This window comes from Emiliania huxleyi, assembly GCF_000372725.1.
Source record: "Emiliania huxleyi CCMP1516 unplaced genomic scaffold EMIHUscaffold_4, whole genome shotgun sequence".
In the NCBI taxonomy this organism is placed as follows: domain Eukaryota; phylum Haptophyta; order Isochrysidales; family Noelaerhabdaceae; genus Emiliania; species Emiliania huxleyi.
The window spans coordinates 1,489,507-1,506,218 of record NW_005198966.1 but is presented as its reverse complement, the minus strand read 5'-3'; the positions used below and the strand labels follow the sequence as shown (position 1 = coordinate 1,506,218).

The 16,712-nt window shown below is 64.6% G+C and overlaps 5 protein-coding genes across 5 annotated transcripts in view; 3 read left to right on the top strand and 2 right to left on the bottom strand.

Annotated features, from left to right (window-relative positions):
- The window catches only part of EMIHUDRAFT_461409 (hypothetical protein), a 2,172-nt gene extending 1,280 nt beyond the window's left edge, over positions 1-892 (top strand). The window contains exon 3 of the mRNA XM_005770680.1: positions 117-892. Coding sequence (XP_005770737.1) covers positions 117-515 — 399 coding nt within the window. The 3' untranslated portion in view covers positions 516-892. The remainder of the gene's footprint in view (positions 1-116) is intronic.
- Positions 893-1,676: 784 nt separating this feature from the next.
- EMIHUDRAFT_414552 (putative Lipoyl synthase) lies at positions 1,677-3,764 on the bottom strand. Its single transcript, XM_005770679.1, has 5 exons — positions 3,330-3,764; positions 3,177-3,296; positions 2,557-2,960; positions 2,306-2,354; positions 1,677-2,125 (listed from the first exon to the last, which is right to left on the bottom strand). The coding sequence occupies exons 1-5, from the start codon at positions 3,591-3,593 to the stop codon at positions 1,925-1,927; spliced, it is 1,038 nt and encodes a 345-aa protein (XP_005770736.1). The 5' UTR covers positions 3,594-3,764; the 3' UTR covers positions 1,677-1,924.
- A 1,697-nt stretch (positions 3,765-5,461) lies between these two features.
- EMIHUDRAFT_96057 (hypothetical protein) lies at positions 5,462-7,796 on the top strand (the record flags this gene model as incomplete). Its single annotated transcript, XM_005770678.1, has 2 exons — positions 5,462-5,771; positions 6,169-7,796. 2 exons carry the CDS (start codon positions 5,462-5,464, stop codon positions 7,794-7,796), a joined length of 1,938 nt encoding a protein of 645 aa, XP_005770735.1.
- Positions 7,797-11,608: 3,812 nt separating this feature from the next.
- EMIHUDRAFT_96056 (hypothetical protein) lies at positions 11,609-13,059 on the bottom strand (the record flags this gene model as incomplete). Its single annotated transcript, XM_005770677.1, has 3 exons — positions 11,609-12,080; positions 12,381-12,436; positions 12,631-13,059. 3 exons carry the CDS (start codon positions 13,057-13,059, stop codon positions 11,609-11,611), a joined length of 957 nt encoding a protein of 318 aa, XP_005770734.1.
- A 2,391-nt stretch (positions 13,060-15,450) lies between these two features.
- Positions 15,451-16,223, top strand: EMIHUDRAFT_448015 (hypothetical protein; the record flags this gene model as incomplete). Its single annotated transcript, XM_005770676.1, has 3 exons — positions 15,451-15,598; positions 15,669-15,743; positions 15,905-16,223. Coding segments are annotated over 3 exons (372 nt in total), but the record flags the coding sequence as incomplete, so codon positions are not given.
- Positions 16,224-16,712: the final 489 nt, after the last annotated feature.

Here is a 16,712-nt window from a genome sequence, read left to right as displayed (position 1 = left end):
TCCCTTTCCCCCTCCCTATCCCCCTGCCTTTCCCCCTTTCCCTCTCCCCTACCTTGTGACCCGGGGGCCTACCCCCCCCCCCCCCCCAGCCCCTCCCCTCCCCTTCCCTGCCTCAGACTCCTGACCTCGGCGTGGGTGCCGCCCCGCCGCCTCTCCCACGCCATGAGGAGGGCGGACCGAGGCCGACTCCAGGCTCGCTGAGCGTGCCAATGGCGTTGTGCCGGCAGAGCATGCCCATGTCGCAGGCGGTGCCCATACAAGAGCAGGCCCCGCCTACCGGCCTGCCGACCGTCACTGCCTGCCAGCCCATCGGGCCGCCCCTCTCCTCACAACCCCTCTTCTGCTCCGAGCCGCCCCTCGCCGCGCCGCCCCTCGCCGCGCCGCCCCTCGTCACCGCCCAGATGGGCGAGGGGGACGGCTCCGCCGCGGCCGTGTGCGAGGTCAGCTTCGAGCACATCTGGGCCCCCGCCCCGCCCCCGATGGCGTCGGTCGCCTCGGCGGAGCCGATCGGCTGAGCAGAGGCGCCGCGAGCAGGCCGCGAGGCCGCGAGGTGTTTTGAACTGATTGAGTCGTGACGAGGGGTGGCGCCGTGACGAGGGGTGGCGCTGGGGCGGCGCGGCTCGTCGGGGTAGGCGAGCTCTCGCGCGGCGTCTCGCGCCGCGGACAAGGGTCAAGGCGCGCCGGGGCGCTGCCGGCTGTGGTAAACTGGGGGAGCGGTCGTATAAGTAAGGCCGGGGAGCGGGAAAAGGCCGGGAGGGTGGCCTCTGAGGGTGGCGCACTCTTTCCTGCCCCGCTCAGACAGATGGCCCGGCCGCTTCTCGACGCTTCCGCTTAAGGCTTAAAAATGTGAATGTGTGTGTGTACTGTGTTGCGTTGAGAATCAAATATGGCGCGCGCCGCGGGGTCGCGGCACGCGGCGGGCAGAGGCCGGTGCCACAGCGGCAGCGCGGTGCCGCGGTGCGCGGTGGCCGCGGTGTGGCGTGTGCGCCGTGTGTGGGGTGTGGGCTGTGGCGTGTGCGCGCGCTCAAAGCCTCAAACGGCCAAACGCTCGATTCACTGGTCTGGACGATATTTTTCACGGTATCCATGGCGAGATATGGCGGGATACCGCGGGATACCGCGGGATACCGCGGGAGACTGGGGGAAACTGGGAGAGACCGGGAGAGATACCCGGAGATACGAGATCCACCACGGGAGATACGGGATACGCGCGGAGATATGGGGAGATACGGGGAGATACGGGGAGATACGGGGAGATACGGGGAGATACGGGGAGATAGAGGGAGACAAGGGGAGATAGCGCAAAAGATCGTCCAGACTAGGGCTCGCTCGGGCGCCCGACTCGGGGCCCACGCCGGCCACGGCCGAGGGTGCACCGGCCACCGGGTGCACATGTCGGCATCGGCGACCGCAATGTCGCTCAATCAAGGCTCATCCTCTCAGACTCACGGTAGAGATGCCGTCGATGACGATATAATCACAAAAATTGCCTTGTTATTGGTGTGGTTTTGTCCGCGCGGGGGGGCGGTTGCGCGCGCGCTTGGCCTTGGGCTGCGGGCGGGAGCCGGGAGCCGGGAGGCGGGAGCGGCAGCCGGCACGCGGCACCGGCAGCGCCGGCAGGCTCCGCGGAGCAGGCCGCCGTGCCCGTGTGGGGGCGGGGGCCGGGGCTGCACGGCTAGACCAACCGCCGCCACAAACAATTCTCCAAGAGTTATTTAAACAGTTATACTATACGCCACACATCAAGCGCCGAACCACGAGAGCCTCTCATTGAGAGCGCGGAAGCCTCGCCCCGGCGAACGGCAATCAACAACGAAAGCTCCGACGAACCCGGCCTCCCCCATGCACCATGCACCCCGCCACACTACAGCCGGCACAAGACAGACACAGACACAGACACAGACACAGACAGAGCGCGCGTCGCTCACAGGGGGCACGCGCCCTCTGGCCTCGAGTCTGCCAAGCTCGCCAGGACCCGCGCCGCGCGCTCCTCCCCCTGCTGCGGCGTCCACACGCCGGAGAGGGGGAGGGAGGAGGCGCCGTCGCTCGGCGAGGCCGCCTCCGCGCCACTGCGCGAGCCGTGCTGCGCCGCCTCGCGCTCGCGCAAAATCGCCTCCATGAAGACCTGGTCACGCCGGCGGCGGTGGGGGCGGGTGAGTGCGCCTGGCTGTCGAGGCTGTCGAGGTGGCGGAGGCAGAGGGCGGGGCGGAGGGAGGGGGCGGAGGGAGGGGGCGGAGGGAGGGGGCGGAGGGAGGGGGCGGAGGGAGGGGGCGGAGGGAGGGGGCGGAGGGCGTGCGGCGTGCGCCTCCCCTGCCTTGTAGCTCGACCGGACCAGCGGACCACTCGCAACGTACCTGAGGGGCGGGAGGGCGGGGCGATGGCTGGGGGGGAGGGGGGGAGGGCTCGGGGTTGGGCGGGGGGCGCGCGCTTGAATCCCATCGCCATCCCCTCGCGCTGCCAGTAGTCGTACTCCTCTGGAGGCAGCATGCGCGCGACCTAGGAGCGAGCAGCGCCTCGGTGGGGACCCCCCCCCACACACACACACCCACCCACCACCACCACCACCCTTCCCTTCCCTTCCCTTCCCCTCCGGGCGGCAGCGGCGCCTTCATGTGCCTCCTCGACGGGCGAAGGTACTGGCCGAGGGTGAAGATCTCGACGCCGGCGTCCCGCATGTCTCGCATCGTCTGCCGGATCTCATCGTCGCGCTCGCCGAAGCCGAGGATGATGGAGGTCTTCGTCACCAGGCTCGGGTTCACGCTGCGCGCGTGCTCCAGCACGCCGATCGACTCGCGGTAGCCCGCCCGGCGGTCCCGCACGGAGCCCTGCAGCCGCTCGACAGTCTCGATGTTGTGTGCGTAGACGTCGAGGCCGGCGGAGGCGACGGTGGCGACGCCGTCGAGGCCGGAGGTGCCGTTGAAGTCGGGCGTGAGGCACTCGAGCCGCATCGACGGCTTGAGCTCCTGCTCCGGGGGGCGGGGGGTGGGGGTGGGCGGGTGGGGGAGGGGAGAGGGATGGAGGTGAGGTGGTGTGGGTGGGTGGGTGAGGGGGGGAGGGGGGAGGGGGGAGGGGGGGGGAGCAGCGGTTCGGCGAGAGCGGGCGGCGGGCGAGGAGGAGGGAGAGAGAGGGTCCGAGGTGGCGAGGCGGGTGTGAGGGGTGGTGGTGCGAGACGGGACTGCCGGTCGCGCCTTGACCCGCCGAACGACCCTGGCGTAGTGCGACGCGCCGCCGTCAGGGATGTCGTCTCGGTCGACCGAGGTGATGACGACGTAGTCCACCTCCCACGAGGCGATCGCCTACCGCGCAAGCAGCACGCCCCGCCTCACCACGCGTGTGGCCGCGCCTCTCCCGCCCCCTCCCCGGCGCGGCGCCTCGGCCGTCTTTTCCGGCTCATCGTCTGCAGGCAGCGCCGGCGCGCGCGAGGTCTTGACGTTGCAGAAGCGGCAGCCGCGCGTGCACGTGTCGCCGAGCACCATGATGGTCGCCGTGGCGGCCCCCTTCTTGCTCGACCAGCACTCGCCGATGTTGGGACACCGCGCCTCCTCGCACACGGTCGCCAGCTTGCTCGCGCGCAGGCCGTTCCGGATCCGCATGTAGTCGTCCCCCCCAGGCCGCTGCACCTTGAGCCAGTCCGGGTGGCGCGTGTGCTGCTTCTTCACCGCCCTCTTCGTCCCTACCCGCTCCGCGACGGAGACAGAGTCGGTCCACGACGTCTCGTCCTCTGTGGCGACGTCCGATGCGAGCTGCTCGCGAAAAGCCGCGAGACGAGGGCTGACCTGCTGCTGCGGTTGGGCCTGGGAGGAGAAGGCGCGGCCGGCCGCCCTGCCCGACAAGCGGGACACGAACCTCGCGCTGCGAGACAGCATTCGCGAAGAAGCAGGCCGCCGACAGCAAAATAAAAATTGCATGATTTTCTGGTTTCTTTCTTTCTTTGCTCGCTTTCGCGTTTCTTTCTTTCTTTCTTCGGACTTTAATGTATCTCTCGGACCAAAAAGCAAGCAAGGAAAAAAGAAATGGGCGAGAACCGATCGCAGCACTTCGTGTTGGAGAGTCGAGAAATTGAGATTGTGACTATAGGAGGGAGGGACGCTGAAGATTCTCAAATGTAACGCAATGTATACCCTCGCGCCTTGCCCTTGGAATGGCCGGATCCAGCCTTAAAAGTACGAGATCGCGGCGCTTCGCGCGCTGCACCGCCTGTTCTCCGCGGCTGAGTGACGACGCGTGCCGTGTGCCAGCAGAGTTGGGCGCGCGCGGCGCGACGGCGCCCGCGAGGGAAGGCGCGGGTGCAGCGGCCGGCGGCGGCCGTACCGCTCGCCAGCCGGCGCAAATTCTGGGTACACGGCCTGAGCATGCCAAAGGCCTCGCCGTCGAAGGCGAGAGAGAGCCCCACTTTGAGGGCGCCATGAAGTACAGCGATCGCCACCTCGCTGGCCTCTCCGCAGGCCCCCCCGACCGCGTCGAACTCATCGGCGCGGGCTCTCTCGGCTACGGGACCGGCCCCAGCTTCGGCTGAGGGCTAACAAGCTGCCGAGCCCAAATCACTGTGAGAGTCGTGATTTCTTGTTGGTTAATAAAAATCTCTCGAAGGCGCCGCTACCGAAGAAGCCGAGGGAGCCGAAGGAGGTGAAGGACGTGGCCTTGAACACGATGCGCGTCGCCGCCGACAACAAAATAAAAATCGCATCATTTTCAGAGAGAGAGATTTTTAGCAATACCAAACAACTCTAACACTCACACGTAATTTGGGGCCTGGAGCCCTGTTCACGCGCGCGCGAGACGTGCAGACAGGGTTGCCAGGTGAGAGCGAATGGCGCGGTTCACGCCTCGCACAACAGAGAGAGAGATGCGCTCTTATTTTCACCACACTCCTCTCCTTAAAATCCCTGTGTGGTGGCGGCGTGCCGTCCTCCCCTCCCTCCCTTGGATCGCCCATTTTCAGTGATATGTTATTTTTGCTTGGGGCGGCACTCATGACGGGGTAGGTAGGGTAGGGTCTGGGCCCTCCCGTCGGGTTTTTCCCTCTCTCACGCCGGAATTTTCCCAGCAGAAAAAGAATTTTTCCGCCCAAATCACGATGTCAACCCTCCCCAAGTCGTTGATCTGGTGCTTGTAGGGCTTGAGAGTGGCCTGCCATGTCACAGGAAGGACTGTGGTTGCAGGATAGTACCACCAACCATCACTTTAGTTGGTATAGTACCCCACCTTCACCCACGCCGTGATTTCTTTTTTTAGTTTCCCATAAGTAAGGTAGGTAGGTAGGTAGGTAGGTAGGGGCAGGGCAGGGGCCGGTCAGGTTTTTGCAGAATTTCATCAGGAGGCAGCTTCGATCCACCTTTGGATCAACGACAAGCTCGAGTGCGCGGAGTTCAAAAAGGAATGCCGGAGACTTCCAGGCACGTTTGTGGCCAACTACGGTGCAAAGCCGTGGGTCTGCGGCCTTTGCAACGCGCCCATTCCGATGGCTAACCTCGGCGGCTGGAAGCCCACCGCCAAGTACTGGACGCAGCCGACGGGAAAGAAGCTGTGTAAGGATTGCGTGGTGGGTCGCGTGCGACAGAAGCTCGGAGACGACGACGCCGAGATCAAGCGGCGCTTCCGGGCGATCTTTGCGAGGAAGGGCCACCTGCTCGTCAAGGCCGGCATAAGCGGCTACGTGACATTCGGTTATGAGCGAGAAGACTCGGCCGAAGAGGACGAGGACGAGGCCAAGGCCAAGAAGGCAAAGACGGAGGATGGTGGGGCGAGCGGGAAGGCGGGCGCGGACCAAGGTGCCGCCAGCAGCGGCGTGAAGCAGGAGGACGCATGAGCTCTCTCCACCGTCGAGGCGCCGGAAGGGGCGACGATGATGTCATATTGCAATAGCTGTGTGCAGTCAGTCAGCCAGTCTTACACACACACACAGATCTCCAATTATTCATTGCCGAAGGAAGCACGGGGACCAAAACCGGCAGGTCACCCGCGACCCGCAACGGAGACAGAGCACTTGCGACTTGGGGAGTACGGAGTAGAGCTACGCTCATGTCACATAAAAAAAGATGAACTTTAATCGATGAAACTTGACACGCTGAGCGCCGACCGACCTTTCGCCGGCCGAGTTTGACCGTCAACTCTCTCGGTGTCACCGAGATGCCCGCGCCCCCGCCGCCGCCGAGATTTCCTTTGCAGCAGTACGTCAACCTTCTCGTCGACTTCATTCGAACACACAGGGCGGCGACAAGGTGCAGTTGACGTCGCTGGGCAAGGTGCCGAAGCCGCATGGCCTGCAGCGCAAGCTCAAGTCGGTGATCAAGCAGCATCCTGCCATCTTCACCCTGTACGAGGGCGCCGTCTCCGGCGGCGCGGAAACCGTTTCTCTCGTCGTCACCCCGTCACCGCCGGCCGCTGTCCCTCCGCAGCCTGCCTCGCCGTCGTCGCAGGGCCCGCCGGTCGCCGCGACGGAGGAGCATACCGTCATTGCCTTCGGCCAGCAGCTGCGCGCGGACGACGCCCTGCGCGCCCGCTGCGCCAAGAAGGACGCCTTCAAGGCCGAGTACGCCGCGTGGAAGGCCCGCGAGCTCACCGACGGGCGCAAGTGGCGCGGCGCGGCGGCGACCGTGCTCTTCCGCCTGTGGCGCTTCTCGGCGGCGCAGGGCGCGAGGCTCGGCGTGGTGCGCATCAAGGCCGTTGTCGGCCAGCGCGTCTACTTCGCCGCGATCGGCGCCATGGCGGCCCTCGCGGAGAGCGTCGTCGAGCAGCGCGACGTGATGGAGAAGGACAAGTTCGGCGTCCGCGTGACGCCTCTCCACGTGTTCGAGGGAGGGCTCATCGTCCGTCGCGGCGCCGCGGTCCAGCGCACGCTCGTCGTCGAGAACGCGAGCGACGAGATGCGCGAGCTGGCCGGCGCCAGCTTCCTGCAGCGCGGCCCGGGGCCCTTCTCGAGCAGCTTCACAGGCGAGGACGGCGCGCTCGTTCTGACGCCCGGGGGGAAGGTGACCCTCACCCTCACGTGCCGCCCCATCCTCTCCGGCATGTGCAACAACGTGCTCAACCTCAACTTCGGCCACTTTGGCATCGCCCGCTTCCTCGAGGTGCGCTGCGGCGACGCCGATGCGATCACCGACCTCGCGCCCACCCGGCCCTACCAGAGGCGCCCGAGGCGCCGCCCGCCGCCGCCGACCAAAGAGACTGAAGTGGTCGAGGCGCCGCCGCTGGGGTCGTCGTCGTTTGGCGGCGCGGCCGCCAACACGCGCCGGGCGCAGGCGGGGAAGCTACCACTCTACAGGATCCCCGGAAGCCTCCGCGCGGCCGTGGGCAGCGGCGAGGCCGGCGAGGCCCTCGAGGCGGCCTGCGAGCAGATGAAGCGGCTGCTGGGCGGCGTGAGCGAGGCGGCGGCGTTGGCGGCGTACAAGAAGGCGTTCCACGAGCTGCTGTGGGTGGAGGAGATGCAGCTGAACGACGACCTGCGGGAGTTTGACCTGCGCGCCGACGACGCGACCGTCCTCACGCCGCGCGGCCGGCTGTTCGCCCTCGAGGTGCGCGGCCTCGCCGAGAATCGGCCCTCCGTCCTCAAGGGCGACGTCATCAAGGCCAACTTCCCCGGCGGATCAACGAGTGAGATTCTACCAGATGACGAAGCTGGCCATGCGGGGACAGCTGGAGCAGCCGTTGCAGCCCCTGTGGCGCTGGGCGGCATCTACGCCGCTACCACTGCTGGCGGCCCCGCGCATCCGCCTCAGCAATATCGGTCGACATCTTTCTTTGAGAGAGTCCGCTTTTATGAATTCTTCTTTCGACTGTCCCGTGTGGGCGACTGACTGTCTGGTATAGCCCCAGCCTACTCCGCGGGCAATTTTTCGCGTGAACTCTCGAGGGATCTCGAGTTGCGGAGCTCCCAGCTGCTAGGTAGGTAGGTACGTAAGCTGCTCGGTGTACGAACTCTCACAGCCTTGTTATTGAGAAGAAAATACGTCCTATGGCGCTGTGCGCTGGTCTGTGAGAGGTTGAGGTGCGAGCCCTGTTGATGTTCACAGTAGGGTGATAAGAAAGAAGAACCGCGCACCGAGCAGCGAGGAGTGGCGCTGATAGGGTACTGACGAGAGGCCATATACATCACCAGAGGAGGAACTCCTTGGCGAGACCCTCGCACGGGGGGCACTTGCGGTTGACGCGCTCTCCGGGCCGAGCAATCTCGTGCAGGACTTCACCTTTTCTTTACAGTTGTCCAGCTGAAACCCACGGCTGAGGAGTCCGCCCTGGCGACGCTGTTCGAGAATGACGAGTTCTTTGGAGCTGTCGGCGTAGCTGGCCACTGGATCGGCGTTCGGGTGCCATCGGAGACGAATGGCCGGCCCAGCGCACCGAAGGTCTTCTATCTGGGTTCCGCGCTCGACATTGCGTCTTCTGTCGCGTTTTTGTACCTGTTTGTCTTTGTACGTACTTTTAGCTTACTGGGAGAAAAGAGAGAGGGGGTTTGTGTTCTCTAGGCCCCTAAGGGCCCTACGCGCGGCGTGAGAGCTCGGAAGCGAGCTTTGCACACTCTCTCTTTGTATAGTCAGTGTCACTGTCAGTGGTCAGACGAGAGAGAAGAGAGAGAGCGCCCGAGAGCTCTGCGGCCCGGTTGGGACGAGTGCGCGACGCGGACGAACCGCTCAATATGGCCGGCAGCTCGCGCTGCCGGGGTCCCGGGGTTGATTAGGGAGAAACCGGCACGGGGAGAAAGCCTCCCCGGAGGGGCTGCCCCCCGGAGACCAGAGGGCCCAACGGGCCCCCCAGGGGCGTGAGCCCCCCGGCCCCCGCCCCTAGCATTTCCCGAAAAACTTGGAGCACTTGGAGTGCAGTTATTAACCGCACGCCCTGAGCCGGGGAGCTAAGAAGTGCACCCAGAGGCGAAACTTGGAGCACTTGGAGTGCAGTCAGTCAGTCGGTAGCCTCACATCCAGCCAGGGCCGGGGAGCTAAGAAGCGCACCCAGCGAGCCAGATGCTCGGGGACGGGTTGCGGGCAAGAGAGCCCTAGCCCCTAGGGGGGTGCGCGTTCGCAGGGAAAGGGCCATAAAGTAAACACGGGTCTTCGAGGGTCAGCCCCGACCGAAAAAACGAAGTCAAGTTTCGGCGGCTGCCCCCCGAAGTTGAGATGATCAGTGGGCAAACATGGCGTCCGACCTCACGACCACTAGCGCGGACACGGGCGTCAACGGCCGGGCGCTGATCACGAGCTTGCGGGCGGCGGCGGCGCGCGCGCGTCGGGCCGTATCGCACCGCTGCCTCAAAAGGCGAAGCGGGGTCCCCGCACCTGCTGACGTGGACGGACAGACCGTCTGGACAGTGAGCAGTCTTGAGGCGGCCGTGCTGGCGTGGCTCGGTGGAGGAGGGGAGGTCAACGCGACGTTCAAGGAAGGGTCAGTGAGCGGCTTGACATTGCTCATGCTCGCCGCCGAGGACGGCGCGGTCGAAGTGGTCGACCTTCTTCTGCGCCACGGCGCGAAGATTGACCATCAGGCGAGCGACAGGCGCACGGCGCTAGTCGCCGCTAGCACGAAGGGACACGAGCAAGTCGTCGATATGCTACGGCACGGCGCTGAGGAGAAGACGGGCGGCTCCGGCGCCTCCTGCGGCGCTGGACCATCGCACGTTGACAACTTCTTTGCGCTCAACCCGGACGAACCCGCCACCGTCGCAGCCTTTGTCGGCCGGTACAACCTGTCTCGAACCCTGTCGACTGCTACCAGGGGAGGTGCCTGCAGAAGATTGGGAGAAGGCGAAAGCGAAGGCGGCGGTGGCAGTAGCGGAGGAGCTGGAGGCGGCGGCGGAAAAGGGCGCGATGGATGGAGACGATAGAGACGCGCCCGGACACAGAGCATCAATCAGAGGGGTCCACGCGCCGTCACGCGACTCCTCACTCTCCCCGCGCGGCGCCGCTTTTGCTTTGAGCTTTGTGGGTGCGGCGCACCCCGAGACCCACTCCGACATGTATAAGTTCTAAGTATAATATTGTGTCCGTACAAGTTACAACACACTGACAGTAGGATGTACGAAGAGATTAGGAGCAGCAGGGACCCGAGGGACCATGTGGAAGACGGCTAGTGCTAGTCCCCCATCTCGGGAGGACCTCTGGGCCGGCGCGGGGCCCCCCGGAGGCACCGTGCGCCGCGCCGCAGTGCGGAAACGGGGCTCCGGCTCCGCTAGTCTCAGCTAGCACCGACTTCCCGATTAAGTACGGTTAAGTAGAGGGCAGATTTGGAGAGATCTCGAGGAGTACATACAGATAGACCCTCCAACCATCAGAAAACTCCGACCTGATCGGTCGTACTGAGCGCCGACAGATCACTCCAGACAGCAGACAGGCCGACGTCTGCACGCGGCCGGCCGGGCGAGAGGCTTGACACGATCCGACCCTGCGACCCTGACGCTGCTGCTCTAGCTATCAGCCATGCACTGCTGACTGCTGCCACAATGTGCGACCTGTGCTGGCCCACTTGGCGGCCTTCCCGGTCAGTGGTGAGGCGCAGTTCAGAGCTGTCGATGGCGCGATGCCGCACTGGTCCCACATTGGTGACACGATACCACCAAGTTTGCCGGTCCAAGAGAAAGGCACCGGCGCTGTCCTGAGAAGATGCGTGGTCCCTCTTGACTGCCCATGCGCGCGAGGCTGTGTAGGCATAGCCTCGAGAGTGCCAGCAGCCAATCCGAGGCAGTTTGTGACGCGCATTGCGCCAGAAGCGTGCACACGATGGAAGGACACCTTCCTACTGGCCGTACGATCAGGTCGTCACTGAATGCTTGATACTAAGGCCGCGAGCTATGCAGGTGATCAACTGTGCATCATCGCACGGTCAGCAGCGCCGACAGGCTGTCGCAAGGCGTGATAGCATGGCCGCAAGTCCGCCGAATTCCCATGGAAACAGGTAAAAAATTGCAGAAAAAAGAAAAAAATCTGAAAAAATCGGCGCCTGCGGCGGGCCATGGGGCCCCATCTCCCCCCCGCATGGACACCCTCTGGGGCCCCCGCGCCGGCCCAGAGGGGCCGGACGACCCCAGCTCTAGTCGCCGACCACACCCCACAAAGAACCCTGCACAAAGATCGCAAGGGCGGGGACCTGTTCCTTTTTACCCATCTCACAGTAGAGAGGTGTCCGTTTTATTTATTTATTTATTTGACAGTACGTCGTTCCAGGGCGTTGTCATATGCAAGACGCTGAAGACGGACCAATACGTCATCAATATCGGACAAATCAACCACGATGGTGCCTGACGCCTAGCCTGACGCAGTGACGGCTGACGCACGCATGTCGCTCTCGCCCTGCTTCTCACTCTACACGCATCATCACCGACGTTCGGAAGGGCAGCATCACCGCGTCCGCCCGCCGGGCCGCCAGCACGGAGGACTGCTCGATCTCTGCCGTGCCGCCCGCGCCGGCCTCGTGCTCGCTCAGCGGCGTCAAGTCCCAGAGCTGGACGAGTCCGATCGAGAAAGCGTCGGTGGAGGGGGCCATCGCAGAGAGGTCTCCAAAGGTGTGGCAGGAGAGGCAGCGGCCGGTGGCGAGGTCCGTCGAGACGGAGATTGCTGGGAGGAGCGCGTCGCCGCCTATGGGGACGTGTCCCGGAGGTGCCATGGACGACGCTGGACGATCAGCCTGTTGTTGTTCTCAGAATGGCGTCGCCGCCTATGCCGATGCCGCTCTCGCCGCTGACGCGGAAGCAGCCCGCCGACCGGCTGGCGGCGGGGTAGACCCGTGCGCGCGGCGTGAGGGAGAAGAGGAAGGAAGACGCGTCGCCAAAGCTAGCGCTGCGCTGGTTGGGCGTGCGCGGCCACGGAGTCGGGCAGAAGGCGCCGATCGTGAAGGGGGGAGGGCGGCCAGGGACGTGCCTGCGCGCCTGCCGGCTGATGTCGCGGAGGGCGAGGGGCGAGAGGATGCTCCTCGGCGGCGCCTCCTCGCCGCCGCCCGCCCCGCCCGCGCCGCCGCTCCCCTCCTCCTCCTCGCCTTCGCCCTCGCTCTCGCGGAGAGTGACAACCAGCGCGCTCGCGGCCGTGCCGCTGGCGGCGGCGCGGCGCAGCATGGTCGCCAGCGACCCGCCGTGCAAGTCGCTCGAGAAGACGAGCCTGGGGAGGGGTGTCGAGGGGGGTCAGCGGGCGGCCCTCCAGCCGCCGTGCAAGAAGGAGAGGAGAGGCGCCGCGGCGAGACGCCTTCGCGAAGTGTCGCGGACATGTCATGGACTGTGCCTCGACTCTCTCGAGGACGGGGACGGCAGGGCGCCGCGCAGAGACGGAGGCAGCCGCTCGCAGAGGAGGTCGTGCAGCTGCGCGCCTCGCCCCTCGTCGCGTCGAGCCACGGCTCTCGCCTCAAACTGGGACTGGTGGTACCGCCACGAGTCCGCCGCCGACACCCTCGCGCGTACGCACGTCCGGCACACCCCTCGCTTGATGCAGGTGAAGTAGATTGCGCCGCTCGGCATCGCCTGGCGAGGAGGGGGCGGACAGTTGCCGCCACTCGTTCTTCTCGACCAGCCGTGGGGCGCATCGCTGGGTGAAGTGTGCGTGCGCAGCTGGTGCGTGCGTCACTCTCTACCAGCAGTCTCTGGCGTCTTGCGTCACAAGTCTCTCTCGACCAGTGTCTGGCGCGTCTGTCACTCGCCTGGCAGAGGTTGCAGACCATCGACCGGACGAGACCGACCCTCAGCCGGCACGAGTCCGAGCTGGCGAGGAGGGAGGTGAGAGCAGATTTGAAGGCGGCCGCCTCCGCCGCCTCGGCGGCCGCCTGGATGGCCGCCTGCCGCTGTATCGAGTTGGTGATGCGCCGGCCGGCGGCTGCGACGTCCTCCTCGGCCACGCCACCCGCCCTTGCCAGCCGGTCGAGGTGTGTCTGCCACAGGGAGTCCGGGATCGTATCTCTAAGCTCCTGGCTCGTCGACGCGAGCGACGAGAGCGCCTCGATATCGAGCCGTGTGCAGATGCAGACGAGCAGCTCCGCCGGGAGACCCAAGAGCGATGGCGAGGGCGGCGGCGGAAAAGGCGGCGGCGGAGGAGTCAAGGGCGAAGCTGTGCAAGCGTCGGGAGCAGGGCGGCTTTGCGAGGCGCCCATGTTCTCTCGAGGTTCTCGAGGTGGATTCCTTCGGCCGCGTTGGGTATGTGCCCAGCTGTGGACGGCACACTTGGCGAACACAGAAAAAGAATTCAGGAACCCTCTCTCACAGCACACAGGCTCGACACAGGTGCGAACTGGCGCGTGCTAGTACTATCACCGGCACACCACCGGAGCCGCCTAAGCAAAAGAATTTTTGCAGGGCAAAAACTCCCACAAAAAGAAGGATTTACCCCGAAGGGAGGCGTGTGCCGAATCCAGTTAACCCTGGAGGCGGATTAGCGGGGTCTGTCCGACTCGCTGCACGGTTGGCTGCGGCGCCGTCTAGGTCGTGCAAGAGGGTGACGGCGTGTCCGATGCAGTGGACCGAGCCGAAACCCAGTGCTCGCACAGCCGCAACGCACTGGGTGATGCAGAAGCGCCCTACCGGAAGCGCAGCCATGAGCGGTGCGCGACGCCAAAGAAAATCAGGGCTACGCGTCGACATCGTCGTCGCTAAACACGTCGAGGGCTGTCGGACCGGCTAAAGGAGTGTCGAAGAGATTGAAAAGGCCGAGCATAACAGCATCGCGGTCGCCTCCAGACGCCCATCCAGGCAGTGACGCGCCGCTGCCGTTCCCCAGCTGCACAAGAGCTCGACGATTGCCGAGGCTGTACTTGGAGCACTTGGAGTGCAGTCATCAACCGCACATCTGTTGCGCCCTTTTCTCTGCTGAACAAATGGGTCAAGGCCGCGACGAGAAAGCACATTCGACAGCTCCGCTCCACGTGCGCATAATGGAGCTTGTCCTCCGCCAACGCGATCTGTGCCGAGGAAGATATCGGGCACGCGATCTGTGCCGACGGTATGAATTGGCCTGTCCGAGGGTTTCCTCTCGCACCCTACCTGGTTTCCTTTCCGTGTTTCCTGCTCGTTTCCCTACAACACCCTCTAGTTTCCTCGGGAAACCCCGGGGAAACTCCGTGGAATTCGTCATTTTGGGGGGGCTCTGAGCCGTGTCTGAGGCTGTTTTGGGGCCAAAATCGGCAAAATACCGGGTATTTTGCGGGTATACCTGGAAAACCCCGGTATACCTGGAAAATACCTGGGTATCGTGCCGATTTCCTCAATTTTGCCCCAGATTTTGCCCCAGACCAGCTCTCAGACTCAGGGAAACTCGCGAGTTTCCCGAGGGAAACTCGAGAGAAACAGAATGGAGCACCAAACACCCTCTGGTTTCCCTGGAAACTTCCGGAAACGCAAAGTGCTGGGGACCCTCTGGTTTCCCTCTGGGTTGCCGGAAACCCTCGGACAGGCCAAGGTATGAAACGCTCGCCGTAGGATGGCGCCGAGCGCTTTATTTGGAGTCAGCGACAAGGTGCAGAGAGAGAGATTTGTTTTGTTCAAGGTGCAAGAGATCTATCTCTCTCTCTCAAGGTGCCGGCAAGGCCATTGTTGGGTCCACAATCGGGTCACCACCGTTACCGTTGACTCGGGCGCGGTCGACCCGGCAACATAGGTTTGAGAAAAGTGGTTTGCTGAAATAGAGAAAGAAAACAAGCAAGCCATGAAGGAGTTTCTCCTCTCTGGTCGTTTTTTTTCTTCTCTTCCAGCGCGAACGGACACGGCCGAAAGCGCGACGAGGCGCGTGGCGAGATGTCATACCCTCCAGTGGCCGAGGGCATCCCCGTCGGCGACGTCGCGGGTGGCCAGGCGGCGCCACGAGTGCAGCGTCAGACCTCAGAGGGTTTCCTGCGCAACCTCGGCATGCCGCCAGGCATCAACGCCTCGTTCCTCCGCTCCAACGAGTCGTTCCCACTGCGAATCTGGATCATCGACAACTCCGGCTCGATGCAGACCACGGACGGCAAGCGCATCATGCGCGGACCCGGCGGGCGCGAGGGCGTGGTGGACGCCAGCCGCTGGGACGAGCTGGGCGATTCTCTAATCTGGCACGCCACGCTGGCGGCCAACCTGGGCGCGCCGACCGAGCTGCGGCTGCTCAACCCGCCCGGCGGCGGCTCGCCGCAGGTGCTGAGCGTCGGCATGGGCGGCGACGCGGCGGCGGAGGTGGACGCCGTCAAGAAGCTGATCAAAAGCGGACCCACCGGCCGCACGCCGCTGTGCGAGCAAATTCGGCAGGCGACGGCTCGCATCCAGGCCCAGGCGGACGTGCTCCGCGCCAACGGGCAGCGCGTCGTCGTCGTGATAGCGTCGGACGGCGCGGCGACGGACGGCGACATTGAGGTGGCGATGCGGCCGCTGCAGTCTCTCCCGTGCTGGGTGGTGGTGCGGCTCTGCACCGACTCGGAGGACGTTGTGCGGTACTGGAACGCCGTCGACGAGGACCTCGAGCTCGACATGGACGTGCTGGACGACTTGATGGGCGAGGCGGCCGAGGTTGGCGAGAACAACGGCTGGCTGACCTACTCTGCGGCGCTGCACCGGCTCCGCGAGTGGGGCTGCGACGCGAAGGTGTTCGACGTGCTCGACGAGAAGAAGCTCTCCATCCCCGAGATGGCGAGCCTGGTGGAGCTCATCCTCGGCCCAAAGGCGGAGGGGCCCGCAGGAGGAGCAGCGGGAGTGAAGCGAGGCGCTGTTCACGGGCTGCGGCTGTGAACAGGCGGAGGACCTCCCCAACCCGCAGCTCGACTGGGAGGGCTTCCTCAAGGGCCTCGAGGCGGTGCAAGCCTCGCTGCCAAAGGTGCGTCCGCGCACCCGCCACCCAGCCCGCCTCCGAGCCCGCCGCCACCCTCACCTCTCCCGTCCGCTGCATGCCGCCGCCGCCACCCTCGCCGTTGCCACCCAGCCCGCCTCTGAAGCCGCCGCTGCCCCGCTCACCGCCACCGCCACCGCTGCCCAAAGGTGTGGGACCCGCTGCGCTCGCGCAAGGTGCCGTGGGTCGACGGCCGCAAGCTCGTCAAGGCGTACAAGAAGGGCGACGGCTGTGCAGTCATGTGAGCTCGCAAACGTCATGGGGCGTGGGACGCGCCGGGTGCCCGTCTCGCGCGTGAGGCCGGAAGGTCGGAGGGTGAGGGCCGGCGCCGTCGCACCAAAAGGCAAGGCCTAGGGATGTTGAGTGGGGGGTGCGTGCACGCCAGGTGATGTGTGCGCGCTGCAACAGGCATGTCCATGTGTCAGAACGGCGAGGATTGGAGGAAACGAAGAAGTTGGAAGCTGGATATCGATTTGTGGCGTGTGGAGGTCGAGAGGCGCGCGGTTTGGACCGGTGTGATGTGCCGGTGCGTACCGAAAATGAAATAAGAATATCGGATACAATATCCGAAACCTGTACCTCGCAACGAAGTGTGCCGTGTCTCCGACCGATATCTCTCCACACTCCAGGGTGTGTGTGTGTATCTCTCTCGATCTCCTCTCCCCCAGAGTGTCGTCCGCTCCCGTAAAAAAATAAGCCGCCGTGCATGCACATGGCCATGTGCATGTTGCATGCACATGTGCATGTGCATGTGCATGTGCATGTGCATGCACATGTGTGCCGGTGCGGATGCCGGACTTGTCATTGCGCAAAAAAGTGTGTGCGTGTGGAGAGAGAGAGAGTGGCTAGTTCCATTTCACTGTGGCACAGCTCGCGTTACACAATCTTGATTGTGGTCATTTGCGCCATTTCGTACCTCTTCGGTGCCTTCCAGAGGCAGCCGCGACCCCGCCGAGT